Raw genomic sequence first — 27,097 nt, 5'->3', positions numbered from 1 at the left:
CGTGTCTTTCCCTATCTCCCGGATCACCACAGGAAAACCCTGGTGCAGGCTCTTGTTATTAGTAGGATCGACTACTGCAACGGATTGCTCCAAGGAGCTAATGAAGAGCAAATCAAGAAATTGCAGGTCATTCAAAATACAGCCGCAAGGATTATCATGAATGCTCCTCCTAGGACTCCATCCTGTCCCCTATTGTCTCAGCTTCACTGGCTCCCTGTGAAGAAGCGTGTTCATTTTAAGACTCTGTGCACCATACACAAGAGTCTAATGGGGATGGGCCCTAAGTATTTTATAGATATTTTCAAGCCTTACACCCCAGGACGCTCCTTGCGTTCTAGCGACCAACTACTACTTAAAGTACCTAGAATTAAGAAAGCCAGGCAAGGTGGACGTGCACTGGCCCACACCGGACCTGTTTTATGGAATTCATTGCCGTTCGAACTAAGGTCAATCACCAACCACATGATGTTTAGGAAAAACCTCAAGACCCTTCTGTTTCCCAGCTACTAACTGCCCTCCCATCCTTGGACACAGTCTCTTACTCTCTCTATACCTGCAGTTTAGCGCAGAGATACCCCTTCGGGGGTCTAGTCTGGCGCTCTATAAGCATATAAAATAAAATAAATAAATAAAAATAAAAATAAAGTATATGGGTATTTTTTTGGGACCCATGTTTTATTACAGAGACCTTTACTCCATCCATTCAACCATGATCTTTGAGTGGGCTGTTTTCTGGCTTTGCTAGAGTCTTGTTCTCTTCAAAAACAGAAGTCCTCTGAAGATGGCAGAATAATGCACATCATATGTATCTAGACTAGTCTCAAATTGCAAAACAATCTAAGTAGCCTTTTCCGAATACATTGTGCTAAATAAGCATTCAGGATACAGGTTAATGTTTTTCTCTTTTCTAGGAACTACCAGTCACAATTTGAGAAGATAAAGATTTGGTACGAGCACCGCCTGATAGATGACATGGTTGCTCAGGTACTTAAATCCTCTGGCGGCTTTGTGTGGGCCTGCAAGAACTATGATGGGGACGTGCAGTCTGACATCCTGGCTCAAGGTAAATTACCTTGCCCTCTAGTATGGGGGCAGAAGGGGACCTATAGTGCTGCTATCTGGTGCTTTTGTAGCTTTTACTGTCACCCCAGCAGACCCTTTGGGCTGCACTCTGTGTAATGTCAGCTCGTCACTAATCAATCCAATCACGAACCTTGAAACCTGATTCTCATGTGCAATGTCTTTTTTCCATGTTACACTTGAAAATTAAATATTTGTCATTATTGTGGCAATGGTAATATTCATATATGATTAATCTGGTTAGTGGACTACTTGACATTCCAAAAAGCCAGACTGAGACCAATTTTTAGTGTTAATGTTTTTTTTTTGTTTGGGTTTCTCTCATAGGATTTGGCTCCCTGGGATTGATGACTTCTGTCTTGGTTTGCCCAGATGGAAAGACTATTGAAGCGGAAGCTGCTCATGGCACAGTCACCCGCCATTACCGTGAACACCAAAAGGTTTGCACTTCTTTTTACAGACTGTGCTCTAATTGGCAGTCGTAGTTAAATGAATTGCTGAAGGTGTATAGGTAATTTCCAATTGTATTTATATAGCGCTTACTACCCCGACGAAGCGTTAAAGCAGTTTACAGCAAGTGGCCTGCGGCACTGGAACCCAAGATTAGATTTAAATAGTAAATTAATAGTAATAGGTGCTTCCTTTTTTCCTTGGGATTTACTAGTGGTGATTGAGGAGACCCCCATGACTGATTTTTTAAAAGGTAGACTAAGCAAGGTGGTGGATCCATAAATTAGCAACAGCCAGATGTCCAGCTCGAGACCCAAGTTCCCTGTATTTCAGGACTATACAGTTCCTCAAAGATAGTGTGATTCCCAATGTGGCCTTTTAGGTCTGCCTTAGCAGCACAGCTGTCTGATTTACAATGTACACAGTGATCCATGGCTCCGTTCCTGAGGAGGAGTAGTATGCTTACCACATGCTAATAGTAGAATGGTGCACCATTCCTTTTACCTCTTACTGCAGTGCATGATGGACATTTCAAGCACACCAAATCATCATACATTAAAATATTGGTCGCTTAGTTGAAGTGTATACTTTGTATTTCACTGCCACGCACAGAGCGTGCCGTTGCGGTAATGCAAGGTTCCGTCACACACTAAACAGGTAATAGAAGTAAAAACATGTGGAAGCTTTATCAAACTAGAACAGAATTATAAATATGAAGGGATTGAAAACAGCCATCAATCAAGATCCGATTCAGAAAAGGGGGTGGTGATGAACAGAGTCTGAATTAAGCAGACCACTCTTACCCAGTCCAAAGATCAGGGCTTGATCCATCACCGTTATTTAGCTCACTGCCCCATCCCAGCTCAGAACCTGGCTATATGCAAATTAGTCTGTCCCTGGCCCAGTGCATTATGGGAACAGGGCAGACCAAACTACCAAGCCAATTCTTCACCAGAAAGGAGACAAGCTACCGGGGACCGGTTTCTGGCATTTCAGCCTCGTCGGCCCGGCTTGCTTGAATCCTGATGGAGCAGTGAGCAAGGGACTCATGTCTGAGTATACCCTGCCACACCTATAGTGGCCAAAAACGATTCAGAAAAGGGGGTGGTGATGAACAGAGTGTCTGAATTAAGCAGACCACTCTTACCCAGTCCAAAGATCAGGGCTTGATCCATCACCGTTATTTAGCTCACTGCCCCATCCCAGCTCAGAACCTGGCTATATGCAAATTAGTCTGTCCCTGGCCTAGTGCATCATGGGAACAGGGCAGACCAAACTACCAAGCCAATTCTTCACCAGAAAGGAGACAAGCTACCGGGGACCGGTTTCTGGCATTTCAGCCTCGTCGGCCCGGCTTGCTTGAATCCTGATGGAGCAGTGAGCAAGGGACTCATGTCTGAGTATACCCTGCCACACCTATAGTGTGGCAGAAACCGGTCCCCGGAAGCTTGTTTCCTTCCCAGTGTAAGAATTGGCTTTTGTAGTCTGGTCTGCCCTGTTCCCATGATGCACTGGGCCAGGGACAGACTAATTTGCATACAGCCAGGTTCTGAAACTGGGATGGTGCAATGAGCTAAAAAACGGTGTTGGATCTAGCCCTGATCTCTTGACTGGGTGAGTACTCTGCTTAATTCAGAGACTCTGTCCATCACCACCCCTTGTTGTAAATAATTTTGTCCACCCTAAGCGTGGAAGGGTATACTCAGATGTGAGTCCCTTGCTCATTGCACCATCAGGATTCAAGCAAGCCGGGCCGAAGACGCCTGAAATGGCAGAAACCGGTCCCCGGAAGCTTGTTTCCTTCCCAGTGTAAGAATTGGCTTTTGTAGTCTGGTCTGCCCTGTTCCCATGATGCACTGGGCCAGGGACAGACTAATTTGCATACAGCCAGGTTCTGAAACTGGGATGGTGCAATGAGCTAAAAAACGGTGTTGGATCTAGCCCTGATCTCTTGACTGGGTGAGAGTACTCTGCTTAATTCAGAGACTCTGTCCATCACCAACCCTTGTTGTAAATAATTTTGTCCACCCTAAGCGTGGAAGGGTATACTCAGATGTGAGTCCCTTGCTCATTGCACCATCAGGATTCAAGCAAGCCGGGCCGAAGACGCCTGAAATGGCAGAAACCGGTCCCCGGAAGCTTGTTTCCTTCCCAGTGTAAGAATTGGCTTTTGTAGTCTGGTCTGCCCTGTTCCCATGATGCACTGGGCCAGGGACAGACTAATTTGCATACAGCCAGGTTCTGAAACTGGGATGGTGCAATGAGCTAAAAAACGGTGTTGGATCTAGCCCTGATCTCTTGACTGGGTGAGAGTACTTGCTTAATTCAGAGACTCTGTCCATCACCACCCCTTGTTGTAAATAATCAATCAAGATCCAGCATTCAAGATAAGTGTCAGTCTCTGGATGACAGTGATTGGTGTTACATGGAACCCCAGAGAGTATGCCGAGAAGTAGACCTTTGTATGCATACACCCTAGCTATTATGACACGTGGTGATTTTCTTTTAAGGAGGGCTGTACAGCACAGCACAGAGCCGGCCTGAGCTGTTGCCATCCGTGAAACCACCACTGGCCCCAAGGTGCTGCCAAATTGCAACAGATGCTGAAAGCCTTGTAGCTGCTGGAAAGTTGGTCTCCAAATGGCAAAGTATAATTTTGCTAGGAGCCTGAAAATTGTTGTCATTCTCTGGAGCTCGCGCATTGGCCAAACAGTAGGTTTTGTTTCAATGTGTAGCACATGCAGTAAGCTCTAGAGCATGCCTACGGCGCAAGTCTTGGCACATTAAAGCCCGACTTGCTGCCTTTTTTTAGGTACAAAGTCCTCAAAAGCATCCAAATAAAAGAAAACCACTCTAATATGAGAAAAGTAGAAGGGTAAAAGTACTTTGTATGTCTGACACTTGGTCTGGAATGCTGGATTGCTGCAGCAGGGTCTTGTCTGCTTTGGTTAGGAAGCGCACTGAAGCATTATCAAGTGCCCAGTGGCTTGTGCTGTGCAGACAGTGAAGCATTGGAGAGGGCTTCTTTGTAGTCGTAAGGATTCCTCCAACATTGGGTCCTTTATAGTTTTTCTGTCCGAGTAAAAAGGCATTTTGTTTTCAAAATGGTTCATTGTTTGTGTTTAAAGGTAGCCACCTAAACCACCAACTACCTTTCTGCCTCCCCACTCCCAAATTCGAGTGAACTAACTTTACGTTCATGCTTGTTTCTTTTGCATTTTAGGGGAGGCCCACAAGCACCAATCCTATTGCAAGTATATTTGCTTGGACTCGTGGATTGGAGCACAGAGGCAAGTTGGATGGCAACCAGGACCTCATCAAGTAAGTCCAAATTGGGTACTAACTACTCCGATTAATTAAAACTTGTGCACATAATATAAAACCCATTTTCCACAGCATTCAGAATACTTTTTTTTAAAGAAAGCCTCACCCTTTCCCCATTGGTCACATTAATATTGAGAAGGCTGGTCTTGACTAATTGCCTTTCCATCCTTAGTCCAGTTGTTCCAAGCTCTCTCTATGTAAGAGTCTGTTTTGCGAATTCAGGTGGTGGAGTGGTTGTTCTCTCCTGTGATGGTAGACTAGTTGCAAAATGTGTGTAGTTCTTTATTTATTTTTCTCCCTTACTCACTCTTAGATTTGTAAGCCAGAAATGGAGAGCAAATGCCATTGATAACCGATGAGCTATTATGCTATTATTCTGCATTCCCCACACTACACCGGAGGAAAGAGTACCCCACATATAGCTAGGCTTTGTGTTCTCTACATGATAGTCCCAAAAAAGCTATGTGGGGCCATTACTTTTTTGCCATAATTGAATGATATTAGTGATGTGGGTAGCAGTGTTATTTGTGCTATTTGTGCCTTGGCTCCCACCCACAAAATCCTGCTAAACTCGAAACTTTAACAAAATTAGAGACTCAGGGATTTCAGTGTGGTGACTTGCATGGGTGCCGGTTTGTTTTGTTACCTATGGTGCACTGAAAACATCTAAGTTTGGTTTAAATCACACATTTTCCACACAGTTCCGTGCGTGGCAAGTTTTATAATTGGCAAGGGTCCACAAAATTGCTACCTTCAAGCTGTTTTGCACTTCTCCTCGTAGTGCCTTCCATGTGTGAAAGGACAAGTAGTATTTTCTCTCTGAATATTGAGTACGAGACTTTCATGTCCTCCGCATTTCAGAGATAATGCATAGAACATGACGTCCTCTGCATTTAAGCTGTTAAAAATTGTTTTGTGAAGGTTTGTGACCGAATGCTAGTTTTCGGGTGTAGACTGAGACTTACAATATTTAATTTGACCACACTCTAAAAATCGTATGTAATTTCCACATGTATAGAATCTTAAATTTCTAATTGTCTTTTATATATTTCAAGGTTTGCCTCGACACTGGAGAAGGTTTGTGTGGAGACCGTGGAAAGTGGTGTCATGACCAAGGATCTTGCTGGCTGCATTCATGGAGGTTTCAGCAAGTAAGTCACTGAAGTGGTAATTCCTAATTAGACATAGTATTCTATCTCATGTCTAGTGTTGATGCTCCTAATAAAACTTGTGTACTAGCAATAAGTGAATTGCAGTTTATAGCGAGCCAGACTATTTGACCACTTTCCAGAGTGAGTGAGATTGTGTAAAGCAGCCTTGCAGCAACCTTTTTATGTATGGGTGTGTGGCATGGATCCTGCAATCTCCTTTGCTTGAAGAGGCAAAGTAGTGACAGGGACTCCCATGTATGTCCACATTCAATATACAGGTCCTAGTATGGACCTGTTTATTGAATGTGAAGGAACCTTCCTGTGCCACGCCAGGGTGTTGAAGCAAGTTTGGTGTATCCAGGGAGAGACTTCAGTGTACAGTTACATCAAGTTATCCCTTCAGTGGTAGCTAAGAAATACCCAGACAGTTGTTTTTAGCCCGAGGTTTGGCTTAATTTCTGACTACACTTTTGAAAGCTCCTAAAACGCTTTAGTAAGTCTACATATTACATCTGACTTGAAAGTACAATAGGAATGGGTGTAATTGAAGTAGTTAGGGAGGTTGCATTACACACAACCCATGACTGCTTATTAAAAGCACAACTAAACCCTAGGCTGTCACTGTCCAAGAACCAGACCGTAGAATTTGGTGTAGTCACATGAGATGCATTTGATAACCAACCAGTTGCTGCTTTGTTGTATTGCCCTATTCTTCGTGAAGACTGTACTGCCTTGTACTAAAATATGGTGATTGTGGATTAAAATGTGCAACTGGTTATATTCGATTCAAGAAAGCTCAGCACATGCCCATATATTTGGAATGTCAAAAGTGATCTAGTACAATCCATAATTTTCAAATCAGAAACAGTATCAATCATTCACGACGATTAAACTCCCAAAGAAAAATCAATTTGCTGGAGACTTCTGTTATGAAAAAAATATGTTCTTCCTTTATTTTATTTTGATAGGTGATGTTTCATTCAGTTATTTAAAAACATAATACAAATTCATAACTGGTTATATTGCAGTGAGTGATAAGTGCTTCTTAAGTGAAAGCAGATCCTACGAATAACAAATGACCGAGGAGAGACCAACTAACCCAGATAATATAGCGGAGGAATTTGTCAGTTACTCCGAGGATCTTTACTCTACGAGTGGGCAATATGAGATACACCAAATCCAAGCCTTCGATCTATTGAAGTCCAGAGGCTGTCCGAAAAGACTAGATCAATGCTTTATAGTAAATTCCAGCCCAGTGAGATTGACCAAGCCCATCTGTTGCTTGACACAGGGAAGGCAATGGGTCTTAATGGATCTCCCATTGAGCTTTATAAGGGTCTTACGAGTAAAATAAGGCCCCACCTACCTAAACATGTGGCTGGAGGTCAAATCAACTACCCAACTCCCAGAGGACCAACGACAAGGAACAATAGTAATTCTACACAAAGATGGGAAGTCCCCTGACCGATGCCGCTCCTACAGATCGATCTCACTCCTTAATGGAGATGTTCAAATCCTCACCAAGTGATTAGCTAATAGACTTAGACAGGTGATTACATCCCTGATTCAGCCAGACCAGTCTGGATTCATGCCGAATGGAGGGACCAGGCTCAACCTCAGACGCCATTTTGTGGTGATGGCAGAGGGGGCTGATGAAAGAGTGGTCAGTGTGCTACTGTCAGTGGAATCCTCCATGGCCTTTGACACATTTGAATGGGATTCCATGTTTGTGGTACTGGAAAGCCTGGAAGTCGAACACGGCTTCATAGGATGGATCAGTCTCTTATACAAGGGCTCAATGGCCCAGTTTAGAGTTAACGGGTGGTGTCTCGTGCTTTTGCCCCACACGGGAGCCAGACCGGGTTATCCGACCTCCCCACTGATTTTCGCCCTGGCTCTTGAGCTTCTTGGTGTGGGTCAGAGGTGAACCTTGGTACCGGGAATTATCTGGAGGGAGACCTTGGGGAGGCGCAGAGGAATATATTAAAAAATTGATGGCCCCCAACCACACTTTATCACAAGGAGAGACCTAATATTAATCAAAACCATGTCTTCGCTTTCCATAGTTGCTCGTTACACAACTGGTGTGCAAGTGGTTCTGATGGAAAGACTCCGGAGCTACTCACTAAAGAAAAATGACTGCTGTGGAACCTGTCATCATATTTTGGCAATGCTGTATAGCCAGGGTTATACCTCAAGTCTCCTAGTGTCATGGCTGGAACGTTCCCACTTAGCCATAAAGGTTGCGTATTTATCTGCCCCACCTCGGTGAACTGCTCAACTTTTGGGGGGGTGGATTTGAACTTTTTTCTTTTTTTTCTCGCTACCATAGGGACAGCTTCTACTTTGGTAGTTAGCTTTTTTCGGTCAACATGCACCAGTCCATGTCTGTCTTCGATTCATACACCTCCAGTGTCTGACCCTCCCATCCATTGCCTAGCCATATTTCGTTTAGCTATTCCCAATCCAAGGGTCAACAACAGTTTGCTGTACCTAGGTGTGGCTGGGGGCTCAGCTCTCCACATGTTCAAAAGCAGCATTTAGCTGTATCAGGCAGCCCGTCTACTCTCATGATCTTTGTGCGTCCAATATGGTTGTAACCTTAGGCAGTTCCACACCACATGGAAGAAGGTGCCCACCTCCTCTCACCCCCTTACACAGATCTCCGTGGGGGCGCTTCACCATGGCATGGCGGGCCGTACAGGAGTAGTAGGATCGATGAAGTATACACAGTTAGACCAGTCTTAATAGCGATTAACTTTAATGCTCTTGTGGCCTCTTCACACTCCCCATCTTCAAAGTCACCCACTCCGTTTCCCATTTGGGCCGCAGCTGTTGCAGAGTATCAGGGGAGTTGTTGATCAGCTTTCTATATATTCATAAGATCGACCCGTTAATGTAACAGCGCCATTAGTATTTGCTCCTCTAATGATAAGTCCTCAAGCACAGTGCCCCATGTGATGTGCGCTGCTAATGCATACCCAAATTGAATGCAGTTATACATCCTGAATGCACCAGTTTATAATGGCATTGCATTTCGGCCAACATAAGCAAGGTATCTCCTTTGAACTGTCCTTCACTTTTTCAGTATGGGCGGTGGGTATATACATAAGGATGTCCCATATACACCACATAAGCTTGCTTTGTGGTACTATATTTTCATTCATATGCCTCTGTTTAACATAAGGAGTGTTTTGTCACTCTCCACATGCTTTCGCCTTAGTTCTGCACAGTGTGTCACGTGATCTTAATCAAGTGAAGTTTCTAAATGAGTTTGGCATGGGTTACCACCTGGCATAGGCTACCTGCATACACATGAAGTATGATAGTGCCCTAGGTACCTTAATTTATGTAAACGCATGTACTGTAAACAGGGCCGGACTGGCCATAGCAGGCACCGGGCAATCCCTGGTGTGCCGAACAGGTGGTGGCCGGTTTTGTTACAGGGCCGTTTTTGCAGCATAGTTTTAAAATCGACCCTGTACCAAAATCGGCCGAACACCGGCCCCGGCAAAGAGCTCGGTGGCACCCAACCCGATTGGGAGGCGGGGGCGTGGCCGAGCACTTTGCCAGGGCCGGTTGTGGTTCCCAGTCCGGCCCTGACTGTAAACCCTGTATATAAACTATGTATCAGTATTTTAGTAGTACAACGTTGGTATCTATATCCCTTTTAGCCCTTAGTCGTGGTGTTAATTCCCAGAAACGATGACACATGTTGGCCACAGCTAAGAGAAGGCCTTCTAAAGAGAATGAAATAAAAAGACAGGTATCATTTGCTCCTGCTTAATTTTGTCTAGTTTGTAAAAAACTGTAACTGATATGATTGCCGTCTGCTTCAAACATATACTCAATGTTCACCAATCCTAGGTTGGTAGTAGGGTGCTTCCTCCTGTCATTGGATGCACCGCGGGCGAAAAACCCTGTACTATAACACACGTGTGATAAGTGTATGAGCGCCTGATACCTCACTAACACCCAGTTCCAAATCCCTGTAAAGAAAAATGCTTACCCATTTGTTTAACCTACCTTTCTAAACATTAATGCTCAGTGTGGTAAACTGGCACCCAGACTGATGTTCGCCAGGAGGCCTCATGTAAAAAAAAATTAGGAGGGCAGCAAGCGACCCACACAGAGTATCACAGCTTTGTACCAACTGGCCACTACTATCAGAAGTTTGGGGAATAGTGTCTGTCGCGTTAGTGCATGGGCTTCCTAGCGAGGATGGAAATTGCACTGTGATCCAGGCAGACCTACGCAGGTGACTTTCTAACTATCACTGTTCCGCTCTGCCTCCTTCACCAGTGCCTGGAACATCTCTCGGAATACCACAAATTACATCACAAGTACCTTGCTCAACCTCACTCTACAGGGAACCAGCATTTATAATTTTGCTTTTCTTGACGAGCTGTAAGAAACAGAGCAGCGAATTCTCCAACATCATAATAGTAGGCTAAGGAAGACGTTAACGTCCAGTTAGCAGTTGGTCAGTTAGATTGCAGAAGTTGGACAATTCTGAATCTACATATGGACATCAGGGTTTTTATCACCAGCCAGATTGGTTTAGATTTTTTAAATAGTTGACTGGTGCGGGGGAGAATCAAAATCAACTGTACAGATATAAATCGGCCCACAAAAGCATTCCAAGTTGTACCAAGCCCTTACTTTCTGTTTTGGTGTAAATATGTCCAGTAGTTTACAGTGCGTAGAGGATAAATTTCTATGACTTAAAATTTGTCGTAAACTTTGGTCCCCTCCACGCAATCACCCCCCCCCATTGTGTATAAAATCTGCCAAAGAAATTCAGAAGCAGATAAACGCCAAATTTAGGACATTCTGTTTAAAATACGGCAGATTATCCACTACTACTGTAGTCATCGGCATGGGCAGCATGCAGTCGCAGCCGGCATGTTTCTAGGGGGGTGGGGTTGCGCAGGGAGGAGGGTGTTTAATTTAACAACAAAAAGTAGACTTCCCTTTCTGCCGGCCTCACGGCTCCTGCAGGAACTGGAATCAGGCAGCCAGGCTCCCTTTGGACCCTCCACTAAGCCAATCTCAACGCTACAAGCAGTATTGTGATTGGTGGAGACGCTGCCCAGCCAGGGGCTTACAGGGAGGCAATGTTTTTCATGCAGGCTGCATTGCAGCCTGCTTGGGAAAGATCATAGTGCGCATGAGTAACTGTAACTAGAATGTGAGATGCGGCATGGAACATGATGCGGTCAACCAAACGGTCATTGCGCCCTCAGGAGTGGACACACCACTCCTCCCCTGCCTGCTCGCAGAGCAGCCCCGCCCGCCCACAACCAAACATAAAATGGTAATAATTGAAAGAGGAGGATCTGCCCCTGGCAGCATGTATGCTGTGTTTGTTGACTTTAAATTTGCCTTTGACTTGGTTTCACGCAAGAAGCTGTGGTTGGTTTTGCACGATCTGGGTGTGCCCTTGGACGTGCTTTCCTTAATAATTTGCCTCCATGGCCACAACTTTACCCAAGTGAGCTGGGGTGAACTCTCATACCAGTTTCCTATAAGAAAAGGAGTGTGCCAAGTGTGTGTTATTGCCCCTACACTGTTCTCTTTATTTTGTAACTATATTTCCCAATTTTTTGCTTGTTGTCCGACTGATGCTCCAGCCCTGGCTGAATATATTATATATATATTTTTTAAATCCCCATTGAAATGTTTGCAGAACATTTGAAAAAAAAACCCCAGTGGGCAACAGCACGTGCTTCTTCTCTTTGAGGAATTTTGTAGGATTCGGGTCCTTGTCATCCACACAGCTAAAACAAACGTTATATTGTTTAATCAACTTAAGTCCTCTAGGGGCACTGTGAAGTTAGCCAACGAGCCCCTTGAGCTAACTTAAGTCTTTAGTTACTTTTGGGTTTCCTTGACCTATTTGAGGCCAAGTTGACTCAAGTGGAATAAATGGCCCTTAAACATCGCTAGATTGTGGGTGCATTGGTAAAGGAATTCCACTGTTTATTCTTAAAGCCAATTAGCCCAGTTCTTCAGATTTATGACGCCAAAATCTTAGGCTTCGTACTTTATGGCTCAGAACTCTGGGGCTTCTCGAACATGGTTACACTTACCATCGCAGAGAATACATTTTTTAGAAGTGTGACACGCCTCCTGTAAAGCACCCTTCTTAAACCACTGTTATTAGATCACGGCAGAAAGGCTCTAATGATCCAGCGGTAATTTCACTGTAATTTCTCAATACAAAACCTCATTTACCACTATTTTACCGCTGAAAAGGTGTCACCGTATATCACCTTCAGGAGACTTTACATAAATATGTAATATCAAAATGCAATTAATATTTAAGCCAATAAAGAGTTGGGAGTAATTTTTAAAGGGTTTTATTTTCTAGTTGAAAGTTAAGTTCTCTGACCCTTTACTTATTAGTCCAATATCAATCAGGTCACAGAATTTGGAAAACAGGAAAAATAGAATTAATACTGAACATATTACAGACTGGATACAAGGCATTACATAAAGGAAGGGCATGAGGCATCCAATGTCAGTCAGAATTCTTTAATGAGTTGAGGAAAATATAATTTAAGAGTGAGTCTTGCAAGGCTAAATCAATAATTAATTGGCAAAAATCTCCCATAAAGAGAAATAAATGCATAAGACAAATGTTTTTCAAAACTAGTTAGTCAAAGCATAAGCTTAGAGTTTTAGCATCTAAAACCTGTTTCCATCAGCTGCACTCTGCCCTGTTCTGCTCATCTGAGAGAGGCTGCCCGTCCTTCACAAGACCACAGAGGAATGTGATTTGCCTTGCCAAAAATTGACGTGCAAGGACTCTCTGAGAAAAATGAGCAAGGACCCCCACCTCACTCTCTCTCCTCGGACGCAATCTTTTCCCAGGCTGCACCTGCGACTTTTACGTACCTAACCCATATGATGTCTGGTCTCATCTGCTTCTCCTCTCCTCCCTCTAAGACTTCTAAGGCTTAAGGCAGGCACGCCCCCTTTGGGGTCATTTTTTATACTCTTAATTCTTGGCTTACTATACTTGTAATGTTGCAGTTTCAGTAGAAACTTGCTCTGTGATTGGTTAGCATAGATGACCTCAGGATCTCACCATCCTGTTCTCATTGCAAATTCTACCCATACCAGTTCTGACAAAGTAAGTGTTTACGCTTAATGCAGTCATGTATCACCATCAATTATACATTTTTGAAATAGAAAAAAAATGTATCCGTCCATTTACTCCTTGCTTTCACATCGCACACACACTGGTACATTGGCACGATGAAGAGTGTATAGTTCACTGTGGCCTTGACCCATGTGTGTTCATTTGAGGCAGCTCGCATAATCTGTGCATGCATCTCTCATTTCAGCACTATTCTCAGCTATGCTGGATTCTTAGGCAACCATTTTATGGTGGGCCCAAAACAAACACAAAAGAGTATTAATTTATGAAATAAAACCCATTATGTTTACCTCCCCCCCTCCATACTTTTACCCTGTATTAGTTATTACCTAGCAAAAGCTATTAGTTTAAAGCAGCTTTTCTGTCATTTGTGCACAACAAGCAAAAATGTTCAATGTACAAAATAGCATAAACATGCACCAGGGCATACATACTCATAGCAACATGCTCTAATGTTTTAACCCCATTGATGCTGCCATCGGCCGCTGAACGTTCGGAGCACTACCTGGCTAGTGCTGCGAACGTTTAACGGCCGACACGGCCCCACCCACTCTGTAGAACGCCCAGCACTGCGCCAAAATAACGGCCGCAGTAAACGGGTTAAATAGCTTTTCATGCAAAATGTGTTTGCCCCACATGTAGTGTTGGTGCATGGTTAATTAATACACATTATAAGATGTGGTATGAACTGAATATGCATTGTCTAAATATGCAACAAAGCCAAAGTCTCTTAAGACTGGAACAGGGAGTGTAGATTACAAGGAAAAGGAGATGGGAGGAAAGAACACATTCCACGATTATCTTCAAAGCTAAAAAGGAAACTGCAATCCCGAGTTTCTCTACACTGCAAAAACGCATGTTAATTCAGCATAAGCATTTCAGACTGAAAGGTTTTATCATGGCTCGTTTCATGTCTTTCACTTTAAATTCACCAAAAGTGCCCCTTTTGAAAAGCATTTGACTAGGCCTAATTTCATATTTCATGTGCCATGTGTTTTCACTTGCACCAAATCTCAGACATTTTAAATGCAGTCTGTCTGAAACACAAAACAGAGCAATGCTTAATCTTGATGAAATCTAGCTCTGTCACTAGCTAACAGAGCAAAACTTCTCCCACTCTTCTACTGGCTAGAGTTGATAGACTATGCTGAAGCACTGAGGGATTTTGTGGAGGCTGATCATTCCCTGAAAATCAATTGGCTCCAAAACATCAAGAATACTGACCAACATGCGAATGAGGATTCTATGGGACAATGCATCCGGTGCCCAGTTTCCTTCAAAAGAAAAAAATAAAGAACACTACTGGTACATGATCATGACAGGTGAACTCTGAGTGATCAACAGCACAATTTTGACAGGGAGGTTTTCAGAATTCAAGTTTTCCCACTTCTTGGAACCATATTGGAACAACAAATCTACCCTGTTCAATAGGAGGCTTTACTTCCAATTCAGAGTCAAATCTCTCCCACTAAAATCTTTTACAAGTAACGACCCTTGAAATGGATGATAAATGTCCCATCTGCACTGATCGAATGGAAACAGTTTCCCACATTTTGTTCGTGTGCTCAGCACATGTAGGACCACGTAATAATTAGATAAAACCATATGTAAGATCTTGGGAACTAGAGCAGCATAGCTGCACTAATAATATGGATATCTGACCCACGTCCACTGTATGCATACTCTTACCAAGTTTCTAGGCTAAGTGTGGACTATAAGTTCAAGGGTTATCCATTTGTCCAATCTGAGATCTTTCTTTTCACTATCTTTTGGGCATCCCAAAGTCGTCATGTTCTTAGTCGCCACAGCTAGAAAATATCTTTGTATTTTTATCTCATCTGTTTTTAATGATTAATGAAGGTGACTTTTGTCGTTCACTAATTGTAAGTACTTTTAGCATGTTGCGATCGATGCTGAGGCTCTCAAGCATGAAGTGTTGGAATATTATAATTTGCGTTTTATTGATGTATTTAGAATGTTTTTATGACATATATTGTCGAAATAAAGCTGTTTGAACTAAACGTATCCACTACTCTACACCCCCCCAACCCCCCCGCTCACAATTAAAAAAATCCTGCTTCCCCGACCATTACTGCACAGTTACTAGCTCTTACAAGTGCAAGGGTTTTAATGACAGTGGGCTGTCATGACGCTGGCGTGTCCCCTGTGCTTACCTCACACATTAGCAATCTCATGTTGCAGGATGTATGGTTTGGTCTGCCAGGCCTGGGCTTTTAGTTCATTCACCTCATTTTTCTTACAACGTTTATTCTACTTGTAGCAAAGTGTTCCACTGCCTACCTCCTCAGACACCTCCATTGAAAGAAGGCCTCTTGTATACTGATCATCTTGCCAAAATGAAATGAGGGTATCTGGAAAGGTTTTAAATCTGGCAAATAAAATTTCAGTTTTTGTGCCATTGGCTCTCTTCTGTGACACACAGCATCCCTGCCTAAACAAATTTTCTTTTGTGTTTCAGCGTGCGGTTAAACGAGCATTATGTGAACACCACAGACTTCTTGGACGCCATCAAGACCAACCTTGACAAGGCACTGGGGAAGTAGAAGAGGAGCCGTTGATGGGGAAGCAGCAGAGAATATTTTTACCTCATTTTTAACATAAAAACAGGGTAGAAAATCCAGTTTCAGGGTGGCGTACGTGGTTCTCATCAAGAAGAAACTACTTTTTTTTTAACCTGTTGAGATTGTTTTTAAACTCGTCTGGTGGAGCTGGAATGTGCCCCTATTCCATTGGACGTAGTGTTGGACTTCCCCAGGACTCTTAGCAGGAAGCAACCTCACCTACTGTAAATGTCATGTCAACCAGCTTTCCATGGTACATTTCTAGCAAATAAATCTTCTACGGTGCCCCTTTTGCCCCTTGTGATGTTTTGGGGGATGGATGTCAGTGCAGTAAATAAAACAAAGCTATGAATCTTGAGGGATGCGTTCTTGCCAAGTGCCTGAAGCCAAGGATGACCTCCAAGTAACCTTGTGACTTGCGCGTTCCTTCCATCCGCATGTTGGTGTCCTCACTCCTCACCTGGCCTTGTTTTGTTTTTGTTTGGTAATCACAAGGTTTGTCACCATAACTGCGGCCCAGGTAAGGACGGGTGGTGAATGGTTCTAGACAACTCGTCTCCTTGGGCTGCAGAACAAGTTGGCGAGCCTTGAGTTTAGATCTTGCTGTGGCAAATTGAGCGGCAATTTGCAATAAACCCGATGGAGCAGTAAGGACCGGCGCTCTGCGGAAATCAAGAGAAGCGAATGCCCGATGGCCTATTTTTCATGTAGCCTTTAATGCCATTAACTAATGTGGTGCAAGACACCAAACGATTCCACAATGGGGGCCACTGGAGTAAGGGAATGGTTCTTAATGCCCAGTTAACGGAGTGTGTTGTACCAGCCACTACTGAGCATGGCTGCCTGTGCTAAAAGAGGAATTTGTACGAGGGAAAGTGATAAAAAAAGGTCCAGTCTCGTATGTTTTTGTACGCATTCGAGAATGCGTTGTCGTTGTTCTAAGGGGCGTTTGCTTTGCGCCGGGGCAGACGATATTTGTAGTCGTATTCAACTTATTTTAGAGCTTCTTTAACTTAAAAATGTATATTGCTTTCCCAATGCTGCCATCTAGTGGTTGGTTTAGATCACTGTTAACATTTTTATAAAGTAACTTGGAATTCAATCTTTGAGATGTATTTAGGACCCATGTGATTTCTACTTTAACTGCTGGGTCCATCAGATTATCACGGTACATAGGTTTCTTTGCTGTTGCTTTTATTTTTCTACTTGAGCCTCAATGAATTAACAATTTGAGATGCGGCGAGGAGCAGTCGAGGCAGGAAACCCCTACGTTGTTGTCCATGCTGGGTCGGGCATGCCATATTGGCGGCTCGCAATTTGTTTTGGGAGTATGTGGGGGAAGTGGGGTGGTTAAGGGTTGTGAGGGGCCACTCTGCTTTCATGATTGAAATGGTGCGAATTTTCAGTCCAGTCCATGCTGGGTCAAAACACCGTTGTGTGATCCTGGGCTAGTCGAGAATTGTAATTTTCTACGTCCAATCATGGAGATTTATAGACTGTTTCCAACACAACAGTACTAATTGGCAAAAACTATTTAGTAATTAGACACTGAACACATGAGACCTCACCTTCTGAACCGGCCTCCGGACTGCACCTTGTTTGCGATTTAGCTCATTGTTGGAAAAACGCCAGTGGCGTCTAACGTGCTGTCCCGTGTCCCCCCACCCCCGCCCCCTCTTGAAAACCCTAGACTTAGTTTGTGACTTGGTTTTCATGCTATCCAGTCCAGTTCACTGTTGCCGAGTGGGCTCACCAGGATGTGAACCGGACTGCCGGTTGCACACAGGTCTTTGGAGGTATAATGGGATGTGGCTCAACCAGGAGAAAAAGGAGAGAGTAAAACATTGTGGGCATGTTGCTGGTCATGACTGATCACAGGCAGCGTGGTGGGTGCCTTGGAAATTGGCTTTCTTTGAAATCCCCATGAAAGGCCTGTGTTGGTGAAATTAAGAGTCTCAAAGGCTATAAACCATACGCAATCCCAGATACCATGTTCCAGTTTTAGTAATGTATAGATAATGTACAAGAAGTGACAAACCATGTATACTGTCAGTTTGGGTGTAATTTAAAATGTGTTTATCTAGTTAATCGAGACCTAATGGTAAGAATGAAATCTATGCAGCCTTGTTTTACAGACTTCATTCAAGGATGACCGGGAAGAATGCAGCAGTAGTGACTTCCAGGACTATTATGCTTTTAGAATTGGTGGCTGGTCTTGATCATTGCAAAAATAACAAAAATGATGGACAAAATGCTGAACAATGTCATACATTCACCCCAGTACAGAGATCTAGGCCTAAATCCATGTTTTTTGGGTTTTTTTTTTGCTCACCATGCCATTCCAGTTAAAACCCAGCCATATGCAAATCAGTCTTGACCCTATACTCCATGGAAACACAAACTGCCAGGCAAGGTCATCTCTGGACTGCAAACAAGCATCCTAGGACCGTTTTTGGGGTATCACCCCTCATAAGCCAGGCTAGCTTGAATTAAGTGGCATGGAGAGCACTGGCCCCTCACCGTCCCACTCAGGTTGACAAATGCTAAAATATCATAGCCATAGAAAGCAACCTGGAGAAGCACCTTGAATGAACCCTATTTCATAAAAAAATAATAAGTCTATCTGGCAGGTAGAGTAGGGACGGCAAACTTAGATCTTTGTTCACAAAGCCTAATGCCAACATATTCCTGATCCAAGAGATCGTGCAGAAACCAATTACATTCTCCCAAATGTATGCCCTGGCCCAGAAATAGGTAAGACAAAGAACATAACGATCCGAACCAAGGAGTTCTAGTTAAATTGAAGAAGACCATATTGTTCAGTGGAAATTAGAAACCAAAAAGATTCAAAGGGTAAATTTGAGATAAGCGTCTTGAAGTTTATGATCCCCCAATTAATCGAACAATCCTATTGAAATCAACCATACGAGTCTCTAGTATTAAAAAAAAAAAATGTAATCCCATTTCAAGTCACCAAGTAGTTTAAATATAAAGTGTAATGAAACTGCAAGTCCTTGTGGGGTATTGGTGAAGTCTGCTGCCCTGGTAAGTGCAATGATTCCTTTCTCATGTTGGCACTTTCCATCAGTCACAATCAGTGTTTGTAGAGCGTGACTACTCACCCGAAGGTGTCTTAAGGAGGGGAGGGGGGTTAGGGGTGGAGATGCGCGGCTCCAGGATGTTTCAGTGCTTCTTCGAAGAGCCTGGTCTTGAGGCCTCTCTGTAACTTGACGAGTGAAGGTGTCTGTCAGAGGGGAGGGTGTTCATGCCTTGGCCGTGAGGAAGGAGATGCAGCGTCTTCTTGATGTGGGGTACTGTCGCCAGAGAGAGCTGGGGAAAGCGGAGGGATCTTTGGGGTGCGTGGAACGAGAGGTGGTGGTTCTTGTAGGCTGGTCCGGTGTTGTGGAGGGCTTTGTGGAGGGCTTTGTGGGTGAGGATCTTGAAGGGGATTCTCTTCTCGACGGGGAGCCTGTGTAGTGTCCATAGGTGTTGGCTGATGTGGCGGTGGTGAGGTAGGTTGGTTGAGGACTAGTCTGGTAGCGACGTTTTGGAATCTGCGGGTGATGTACTTGTTGAGCCCGGCATAGTGCATACTGCTGAGGAGGGCATGGGTGATGGTTTTACTGTGTTTGTGGGGAATCCAGTTGCAGGTCTTACGGAGGAGGCGGACGGTGTTGTAGCAGGAGGAGGTGACAGTGTTGATCTGGCAGTCCATTTTGAGTTTGGAGTCCAGGATGATTCTGAGGTTGCGTGCGTCGTCTGTGCGGGAGGCGGGGTTCCCGAGGGTGGTGTGAGTGCATGCAACAGGACATCGGATTGATGAAAGCCCCATTTTCCTACAGTGAATTAATAGATCTCCTAGTCAATATCCTGAATAGACGCTTCAGGCTAGCTTTCCATTTTCGATGATGACTGTCTTGTGCCTGTGAGCCAACCATCTGCCCTTCTTCGAAGATCTTTGTCATTCCAGAGCAGAGTACTTGGACATGCAAAACCCTCAAGGTTTTGTGCATGTGGAAGCCCCCAAATATTGTCCTGTGGGCTGACTTCACACCCAATGATTCTATCATGGGCTTAGCCATATGGCCTTGTGAGGAGGTGGGGGGTTAGAATCTCTCTTCATATGCAGAGACCTCTAAAAATGAATGTGATCGCCAGGCAGAGTCTGCAGGCTATTTGTCACTGAGCAAAAGAACAAAGACGCAAGCTTTCTAAACTATACTCCAATTGATTTCAAAATCTTTATTCAAGATTTGATAGTCTTGCACCAAAATCTCATGCTTCCAAATATGAAGCCTTGAAATTATAGGATGAAGAATGAAAATAGCCTGGCAGAAAATTATTCCCCCACCATTTGTCCAGATTTGTGTGATTTATATTGTGTTTTTATGGTATACATTGAAACTGTTGTGCATAGGAGGAACACTAGGCGCTAGCGTGACTGGAGAGCAGGCAGACTGACAAAGCTGCTGAGAAAACATGTAGAACTTGACTTTTAGAGTACTTCATGTGAAGCTGTGTGGGGGAATACCTGAATCTCTGCCTGTTACACAGAAAAAGAGCTTGTTGAAAAATACCAATCTTTTTGAAGGCAGGAGAGGACTTGAGGCTACAGGTTCAGACATGCAAACTTGGGCCCCGTCAGCCCCAACTTTATAGTCTCCTCGAAGGATGAAACTGATTGAGTGATGTAGATAGCTATAGACTCCAGTTGGTCTAGTCCAGTTCAAGTAGTACATTATTGGTACAAATGTGTGTTTCCTTCCCAACTGAAAAATCCACTGATACTTAAAACGTGTCCTAGGATTGTGGGGTCAGGAGTCTTATGGTGGAGGTTCACCCCCCTCTGTTTCTAACCACTGACCACTTCCATCAATGGTGAAGGATGGTGCAGGTGGTCATGTGATCTGGCCACCATCCATGCAAAGTCTGGAGCAGCGCACTTCTTAGCGTCTGTGTGCACGAGACGGAACTAGGTTACTGTGATACTGCCACAAGTGTAACACAGCCCAACCATATATATGGCAAGGACCTGAAAACTGAAGGATTCCAGCTTTCTTTCAAGTAAGCCTCCTGCACCTGTAAATCTGATTAGGTATACCAGCGGACACCTTTATTGACACTGGAATCTGCCTTCCTGACCTAATAGCACTCTGATGTAACAGTGGTTACATGCAGCACTCGACTATACACAGTGAAAGTGTAAAACTCGTTATAACGTTGTTTTACTGTCTACCAGTGCAGAGCTCCGCAATCTGTGTGCAAAGCCATTCTCTCAGTCTTTGCTGCCTGTGGTGCCCTTTTTTGGTCGAGCATTCAAGGCCTCATGTATATACGTATATGTGCATGTACTTTGTGGGCTCTGGAGATCAGCCCTAGGACTTGTCTGCTTCCGCTTAGGGACTTTTATTTTCTGTTCAATGACCTCTATTTAACTGTCTTGATATAAAACTACCAGTAGAGGTCAGTAAAATACCAGAATTAATTTCTGCTGAGGGACGATTTTATTTATTTATTTATTTATTCTGTCAACTACCTCTATTTAACTTAATTGATAGAAAACGGCCAGCAGAGGTCAGTATGATACCAGAATCACTTTAGCATTCTCTAAATTCCAGTCCATAGACATTGTCTTCCACGAGCACCCGTAGACAATATTTTTTTCAAATCTTGTATTTTCGGTGATATGACCACCGAAGGCCCTGACTTTATATTAAATAAAAAAACAGACCTTTGGACTATACCATTTCCTGCTGAAAGGCAATATTTCTCTCCATGTGTTCCCATACCTTACGTGTCACACAGTTTTAGTGCTTACTTTCCCTCCATGTTAAAGAACAGTAGATGGTTCAGCACCCAGGCTAATGTGCTGCATAGCTAAATACATATAAGGTCCCAAAGACGAGACCGATTGCATTGCAAATGCTAGTTTCTCTCGCTAGTAGAAGATTCAATAGCTGTGAGCCTTTCTACTGTCTTGGGAATGGGGCACTACACCTCTCGATACTAGGGTGATCGTTTGCCTCTCCGATGGTGTAGACACTGAAGTAGTTTGTTAGTTGTGGTGCTTTGTGTGAGGGACTAATATGGCACTGGAAGTACCTATGAATATTCTACCCACACACCATCCTAGTAAACCTTGGCTTGTCTCTTCTCTAAAAGACCTACAAGGGAGAGAGGAATTGCCTCCTGAATTCCACTCTGAACAGAATGGCTCTAAAGTTAGTTGCAATCTTCTCTGCTCACACCCAGTCTCCTGACTTGGCCCCTCACCACCCTTGTCTTTGTGCGCTCGTTACTGCCTTGTCCATGTCCTAATTCTGACTCTGTTTTTAAGTCTAAGCACATGAGCCCCATTTTTGGCTCCAGCTTATGGGTTCCCCTGTGGTGTTGCCTTTCAAGGGGTGCAAGGGAATTTTCCTGGCAGTATTGACTAAAGCCCTGGTTAAATCATTCCTTTATTCATAGTTTTAGCCCAGCCCTGCCAGAACTAAACCACATGTTTCTGCTCTAGTCCTGTACCTCCTGTCTGCAAACACCTGAGCCACTGCATACCACATGTGTAGTAAACCCTCACACTTGGCACCATGTCTGAAGCTAAATGGATATGCACGTAAAGTCAAATTGACCTTTCGGTCTCTGGCATACAGACCCAGTTAATATGCTCTGAGAAATCAACTCCTGGAAACACCTGTGAAAGTCATGGTATGCTTGACATCTTGTATTTTGTGTATGTGTAGCACGTATGTGTTGGTACACCTGCTACTCGAGGGCAACAGACAAAAAAATGCCCATAATATCTATGTTGAAATTTTCCCCTGCTGCCCACCAATGGCAACTGTCTGGACCAAATTTGTCGCACTGGGCCTGATGACCTGTTGCTTCTGCTCCACACTGTGCACCTCCCTGCTCTTAAGGCTCCCTAGGTCCCCAGTTTGAGCGCGCTGCTGGTATCTTGATGGCAAAAAAAAACACCAGAAGCTTTAGGTCTTTCACCATAGTAAACTGCACCCTCAAACTTGATGACCAAAATCTACTGGTATAGCCCTACATTTCTAAACTATGAATCCAAACATCACGCCTCTCATAATAACACTAAGAAGCATTGTTTTGTAATTGCATTTATATAGAGCTTAGTACCCCCGACGAGGCGTCTAAGCGCTTATTTGATAAGTAGCACGCTTATCTGGGACCCATAGGGGTTTAATGTTGAGTTAGTATAGTGAAACATGCAAGCCAATTTTAAGTGGTGGATAGGTTAGTCAGTTATTTGGATTCGGAAAGATAGCAGAAGGATAGAAGAGGAAAAAAGGTTTGTATTTATTGCTTGTTACCCTTGATGGGTGTTGAAGCACACTACTCTGTAAACCCATAAAGGAATAGTGGTGAATTAGTATGGTGAAATATGAAAGTAATTTGAGTGGTGGATAGGTGAATCAGTTATTTGGAGTGAGAAGGATAGCGGAGGGATAGAAGGGGAAGAAAGGTTTGCATTCATATAGCACCTGTTACCCCTGATGGGTGTTTAAGCGCTTTTCTGGCGAGTAGCACGCTACTCTGGAACCCATAAAGAATTAGTGGTGAATTAGTGTAGTGGAATATGGCATTTGAGAAGTGAACATGTTAGTCTGTTTTGATGAGAAGGATAGTGGAGGAATAGAGTGAAGGATTTGGTTTAAAAATATATATTTGTTTTCTTTAGGTCATAGCAGTAGGAGGAGGCTTTTGGATGCGTAAAAGGGTTTTTGGAGGGTAAGAGTCAGAGGGAAGAATTTAGAAAGGTTTGTTTTGGGGGATTGGTATAGTAAAAGAGGTGTCGGATGATGCAAGGAGGGGTATAGTAGGAGAGAGTCTAGAACAAGTTATTTTGGGGATCATAATAGTGGTATGGGTTTTGGGATAAAAGAGTGGATGTAGAGGATATATTGATAGATGTATAGGGTGAGAGATAGGGCAGTGCATTGGAAAGAGTAGTAGAAAGAAGTTTGAGATGGGTCAAAGTTGGGCTAGAAAATATATTGAGAGAAATATAGGCTGAGTAATAGTGTAGTGCATTGGAAATGCTAAATTAGAAGAAAGTAATAACTATATAGATCCAGAAGTAGATTGAATGTATATAGATGCATAAAGGAGGTAAGTATATGTAGATTTAAGCTATTGATGGAGGTAGAGGATGGGAAATAGGGTAGTGTGTGTGTGTGTGTGTGTATGTATGTATGTATATATATATATATATATATCAAATTAAAAGACCATTTATATATAGCGCGGTAGCTACCCTCAAGCGTCCTAGCGCTGCAGACATCACGCTTGATCCGCGGCAGTCATGAGCTAAACAGGTTTGTTAAAAAGCCACGTTTTTAAGAGTTTGCGGAAAGCAAGCAATTTGGGTTCTGATCGGAGTTGGAGGGGGAGGGAGTTCCAAAACCGGCCGTGTTATGGGAGAAGGAGCGGCCTCCACACCTAGCTCTCTTTACCCTAGGTATTACGGCCAGGAAGGAAGAACCCGATCTAAGGTGTCTGGTTGGGTGGTAGGCGGTTATCAGGGGTTGGTTGATGATGGCACCTGTCCCCCAGAAGGATCGGTGCGCAATGCACATTGCTTTGAACTGAATCCTTTCCCTGATCGGGAGGCAGTGAAGATCCTGGAGTCTGGTTTTGACAGGGAGACTGCAGGGGATTTGGAGGAGGGTTCTGGCTGCACAGTTTTGGATGATTTGCAGTTTGTTTAGAGTGGTCTGGGGTGCACCTAGATAAAGGGAGTTTCCAAAATCCAGACGGGACAGGATTAGACCCTGGACCATAGTTTGTCTTGCGTGGAAGGGTAGAAGGGGGAGGATTTTGCACAAGAGCCTTAACAAGCCAAAACAGGTAGCCGAGAGCTTGGCCACCTGACAGTTGAAGTTGAGGGACTTGTCAAGCCAGATTCCTAGGCCTTTGATTTTGTCCTTAGGTGCGGGGGCAGCTCCTAGGCATGGGGGCCAGAGTAAATCGATGGTATTATTCATGGGACTGCCCAGGAGCATAAGCTCTTTTTTTGTCCCCGTTCAGTTTGAGGCAGGAGGATGTCATCCACATGTGGACTGCTTCCAGGCAGTTCTTAAGGTCATTGGGCGCGTTTTGTGGAGGGTTGAGAGCCACCACTAGCTGAGTGACGTCTGTGTAGGTGATGATTTTTACGCCGAAAGGGCGGACGATCTCAGCTAGGGGGCTCATGTATATATTAAATATTGTAGGGCTCAGGGAAGAGCCCTGCGGTACGCCACAGCCAAGGAGCTTGCTGGGAGATGTATTGTTACCCTCAAAGACCTGGAAAGAGCGATTGGATAGGAAGGATTTAAACAAGCACTGGCGTTGCCAATAGGTCTCGCAGTAGGAAAGTTGGAGCTATTGGTCTTGTAAATGACAAAGCCCTTTATGATTTTAAAATGAAAACAAAAATAAAAGGCATTATTTGCAAATGTAATAGCTCCAACTTCCCTTCTGCGAGACCTATTGGCAACGCCAGTTCTTGTTTTTGGAATGCGTTCGGTCTCCAGATGAAAATCTTTACCATTTTAGCTCCGCCTTTCATCCATCTAGAGCAGATGCAATCGCGAATTGGAACTGTGTAAGAATACGGGTTGAAACAACTAGCAATGTTCTACATCTGTACACATACGGTGCAAAGGTGCAGATTCACAAATTGTTTGTGAAACAGGACCCGTACCGCGCACGGACAGAGCAGGAGCTATCCAGACAACCTGGCATTTAAAAGGAGATGCCGTCCAGTCGGTTAAGTCAGAAAGCAAACATGCGATAGTCACTGCAACGTTAAGGCGTTCACATTTCTTGTGTCCAGTAACAAAGCGGGCCACAGCAGGTAGAACTGCAAAACCCAGAGTAGTGAGTTCCCGTAGTCTAGACTAGAAAGAACCAATGCCTGAACAACTCAATGTGGCGTAACGGCCAGAGCTGCCTACTTTGGCGCTGGGGAATGGGTTTGAGCCTTGGCGTAGGCTCAACACCCTGTTCTGGGCAAATCACTAATCACCTGTGCCTACAAAAAATGATTGTGTCCTTGTGTAACGTAACTAGTGCTCATTTGAAGCGCTCCAATGCCTTTAGGTCGAGTTTGCGCTATGTAAAACTGATTAAAACGTATATTAAGTCCTGCTCTGGATTGAGTTGCCTGATTTCCCGGGTGCAGCCTTGGGTGGGACCGAGCACTCTTGGCCATGGCCGCCATTTGACTCTGGAGGTCGGCCCGACTGTTGAGGAACAATGGGCAAAAGAGGAGGTCGGTAGAATGATGCCGCCCCAGTTTCCCTCTGTGCTGGGATCTGTAGCCTCATTTCACCATCTTCACCCTCTGCTCTGGGCCCCGAATGAGGCGTCACTGCAGTTTCATGCTTTTACCACAAACATCTGAAGTGAGAAAGCAGCGCGCGCAGCCTCTGACAGGGGCGATGAAAATATCTCATCTGTACACAATAAAATTGTCAGAACATCATCTAAACTATATTCTAAGAATGTATTTAACTGGCAGCTATTTTCAAACCCACTATAGAGTGGTGGCAGTAGACACCTCGCCAGGGGAAATATAGCCTTGCATTACATGACAGAAAACACATTACCCAGCCGTGCTCCACACGGCAGACTGTGCATTATCCAGTACTGCATGACACGGCAGACTGCACAAGTCCTGAGCCTGCAGGGCACAGCACGCATTACTCAGCCCCTGTGTTACACCGCGTAATACACATCACTAGCCTCTTTCTCGCTGCACGGATCCGTGCTTCTGTTCACTGTATTTAAGTGAGGCCGGGTCCTGCTCTGGGCTTGTGATGTCAACAGTGGGGCGAACGTTTGCTGACTGAAACCAAGGTAGCCACAAAATTGTTGGACCTCGCTAACATAAACAAGTGGTGGAAGCAGGATATGACATAGCGGTCAGAGCTGCCGTCTTTAGTCATAGGGAACCAGGTTCGAGTCTGGGTCGGCTCATCCTGTGTTTCTGGGCAAATCACCTAATTTCCCCAGTGCCTACCAAACAATGAATGCATCTTTGCGTAATGTAACTGGTACCCTTGTAAAACGCTCTAATAACCTTTGGGTCGAGTGTGCGATATATAACACTGCAAACAAGGAATGCAAGTGCAGAGTGAGCACCCAGCATCAAAGCATCAATTCATGAGTGAAAAACCGGCATAGAAGCATCGATTAATACAAGTGCAGTGTGAGCTCACAGCATATTACAGATTAATATAGGTGCAGAGCGAGCTCACAGTATGAGTGTCGATGAATTGAAGTGCAGTGCGAGCTCACAGCATAATATTACAGATTAATGTAGGTAGAGAGTGAGC

At 44.1% G+C, this 27,097-nt stretch overlaps 1 protein-coding gene across 1 annotated transcript in view; it reads left to right on the top strand.

Annotated features, from left to right (window-relative positions):
• IDH2 (isocitrate dehydrogenase (NADP(+)) 2) overlaps positions 1–16,037 on the top strand; it is a 43,636-nt gene extending 27,599 nt beyond the window's left edge. Inside the window, exons 7-11 of the mRNA XM_078683243.1 lie at positions 912–1,063; positions 1,408–1,520; positions 4,754–4,851; positions 5,910–6,005; positions 15,650–16,037. Of these exons, the coding sequence (XP_078539369.1) occupies positions 912–1,063; positions 1,408–1,520; positions 4,754–4,851; positions 5,910–6,005; positions 15,650–15,734 (544 nt within the window). The 3' untranslated portion in view covers positions 15,735–16,037. The remainder of the gene's footprint in view (positions 1–911; positions 1,064–1,407; positions 1,521–4,753; positions 4,852–5,909; positions 6,006–15,649) is intronic.
• Positions 16,038–27,097: the final 11,060 nt, after the last annotated feature.

Source organism: Lissotriton helveticus, chromosome 3_1 (assembly GCF_964261635.1).
Source record: "Lissotriton helveticus chromosome 3_1, aLisHel1.1, whole genome shotgun sequence".
Taxonomy (NCBI): Eukaryota; Metazoa; Chordata; class Amphibia; order Caudata; family Salamandridae; genus Lissotriton; species Lissotriton helveticus.
The sequence above is the reverse complement of the archived record's forward strand: the minus strand, read 5'-3'. Positions and strand labels throughout refer to the sequence as shown.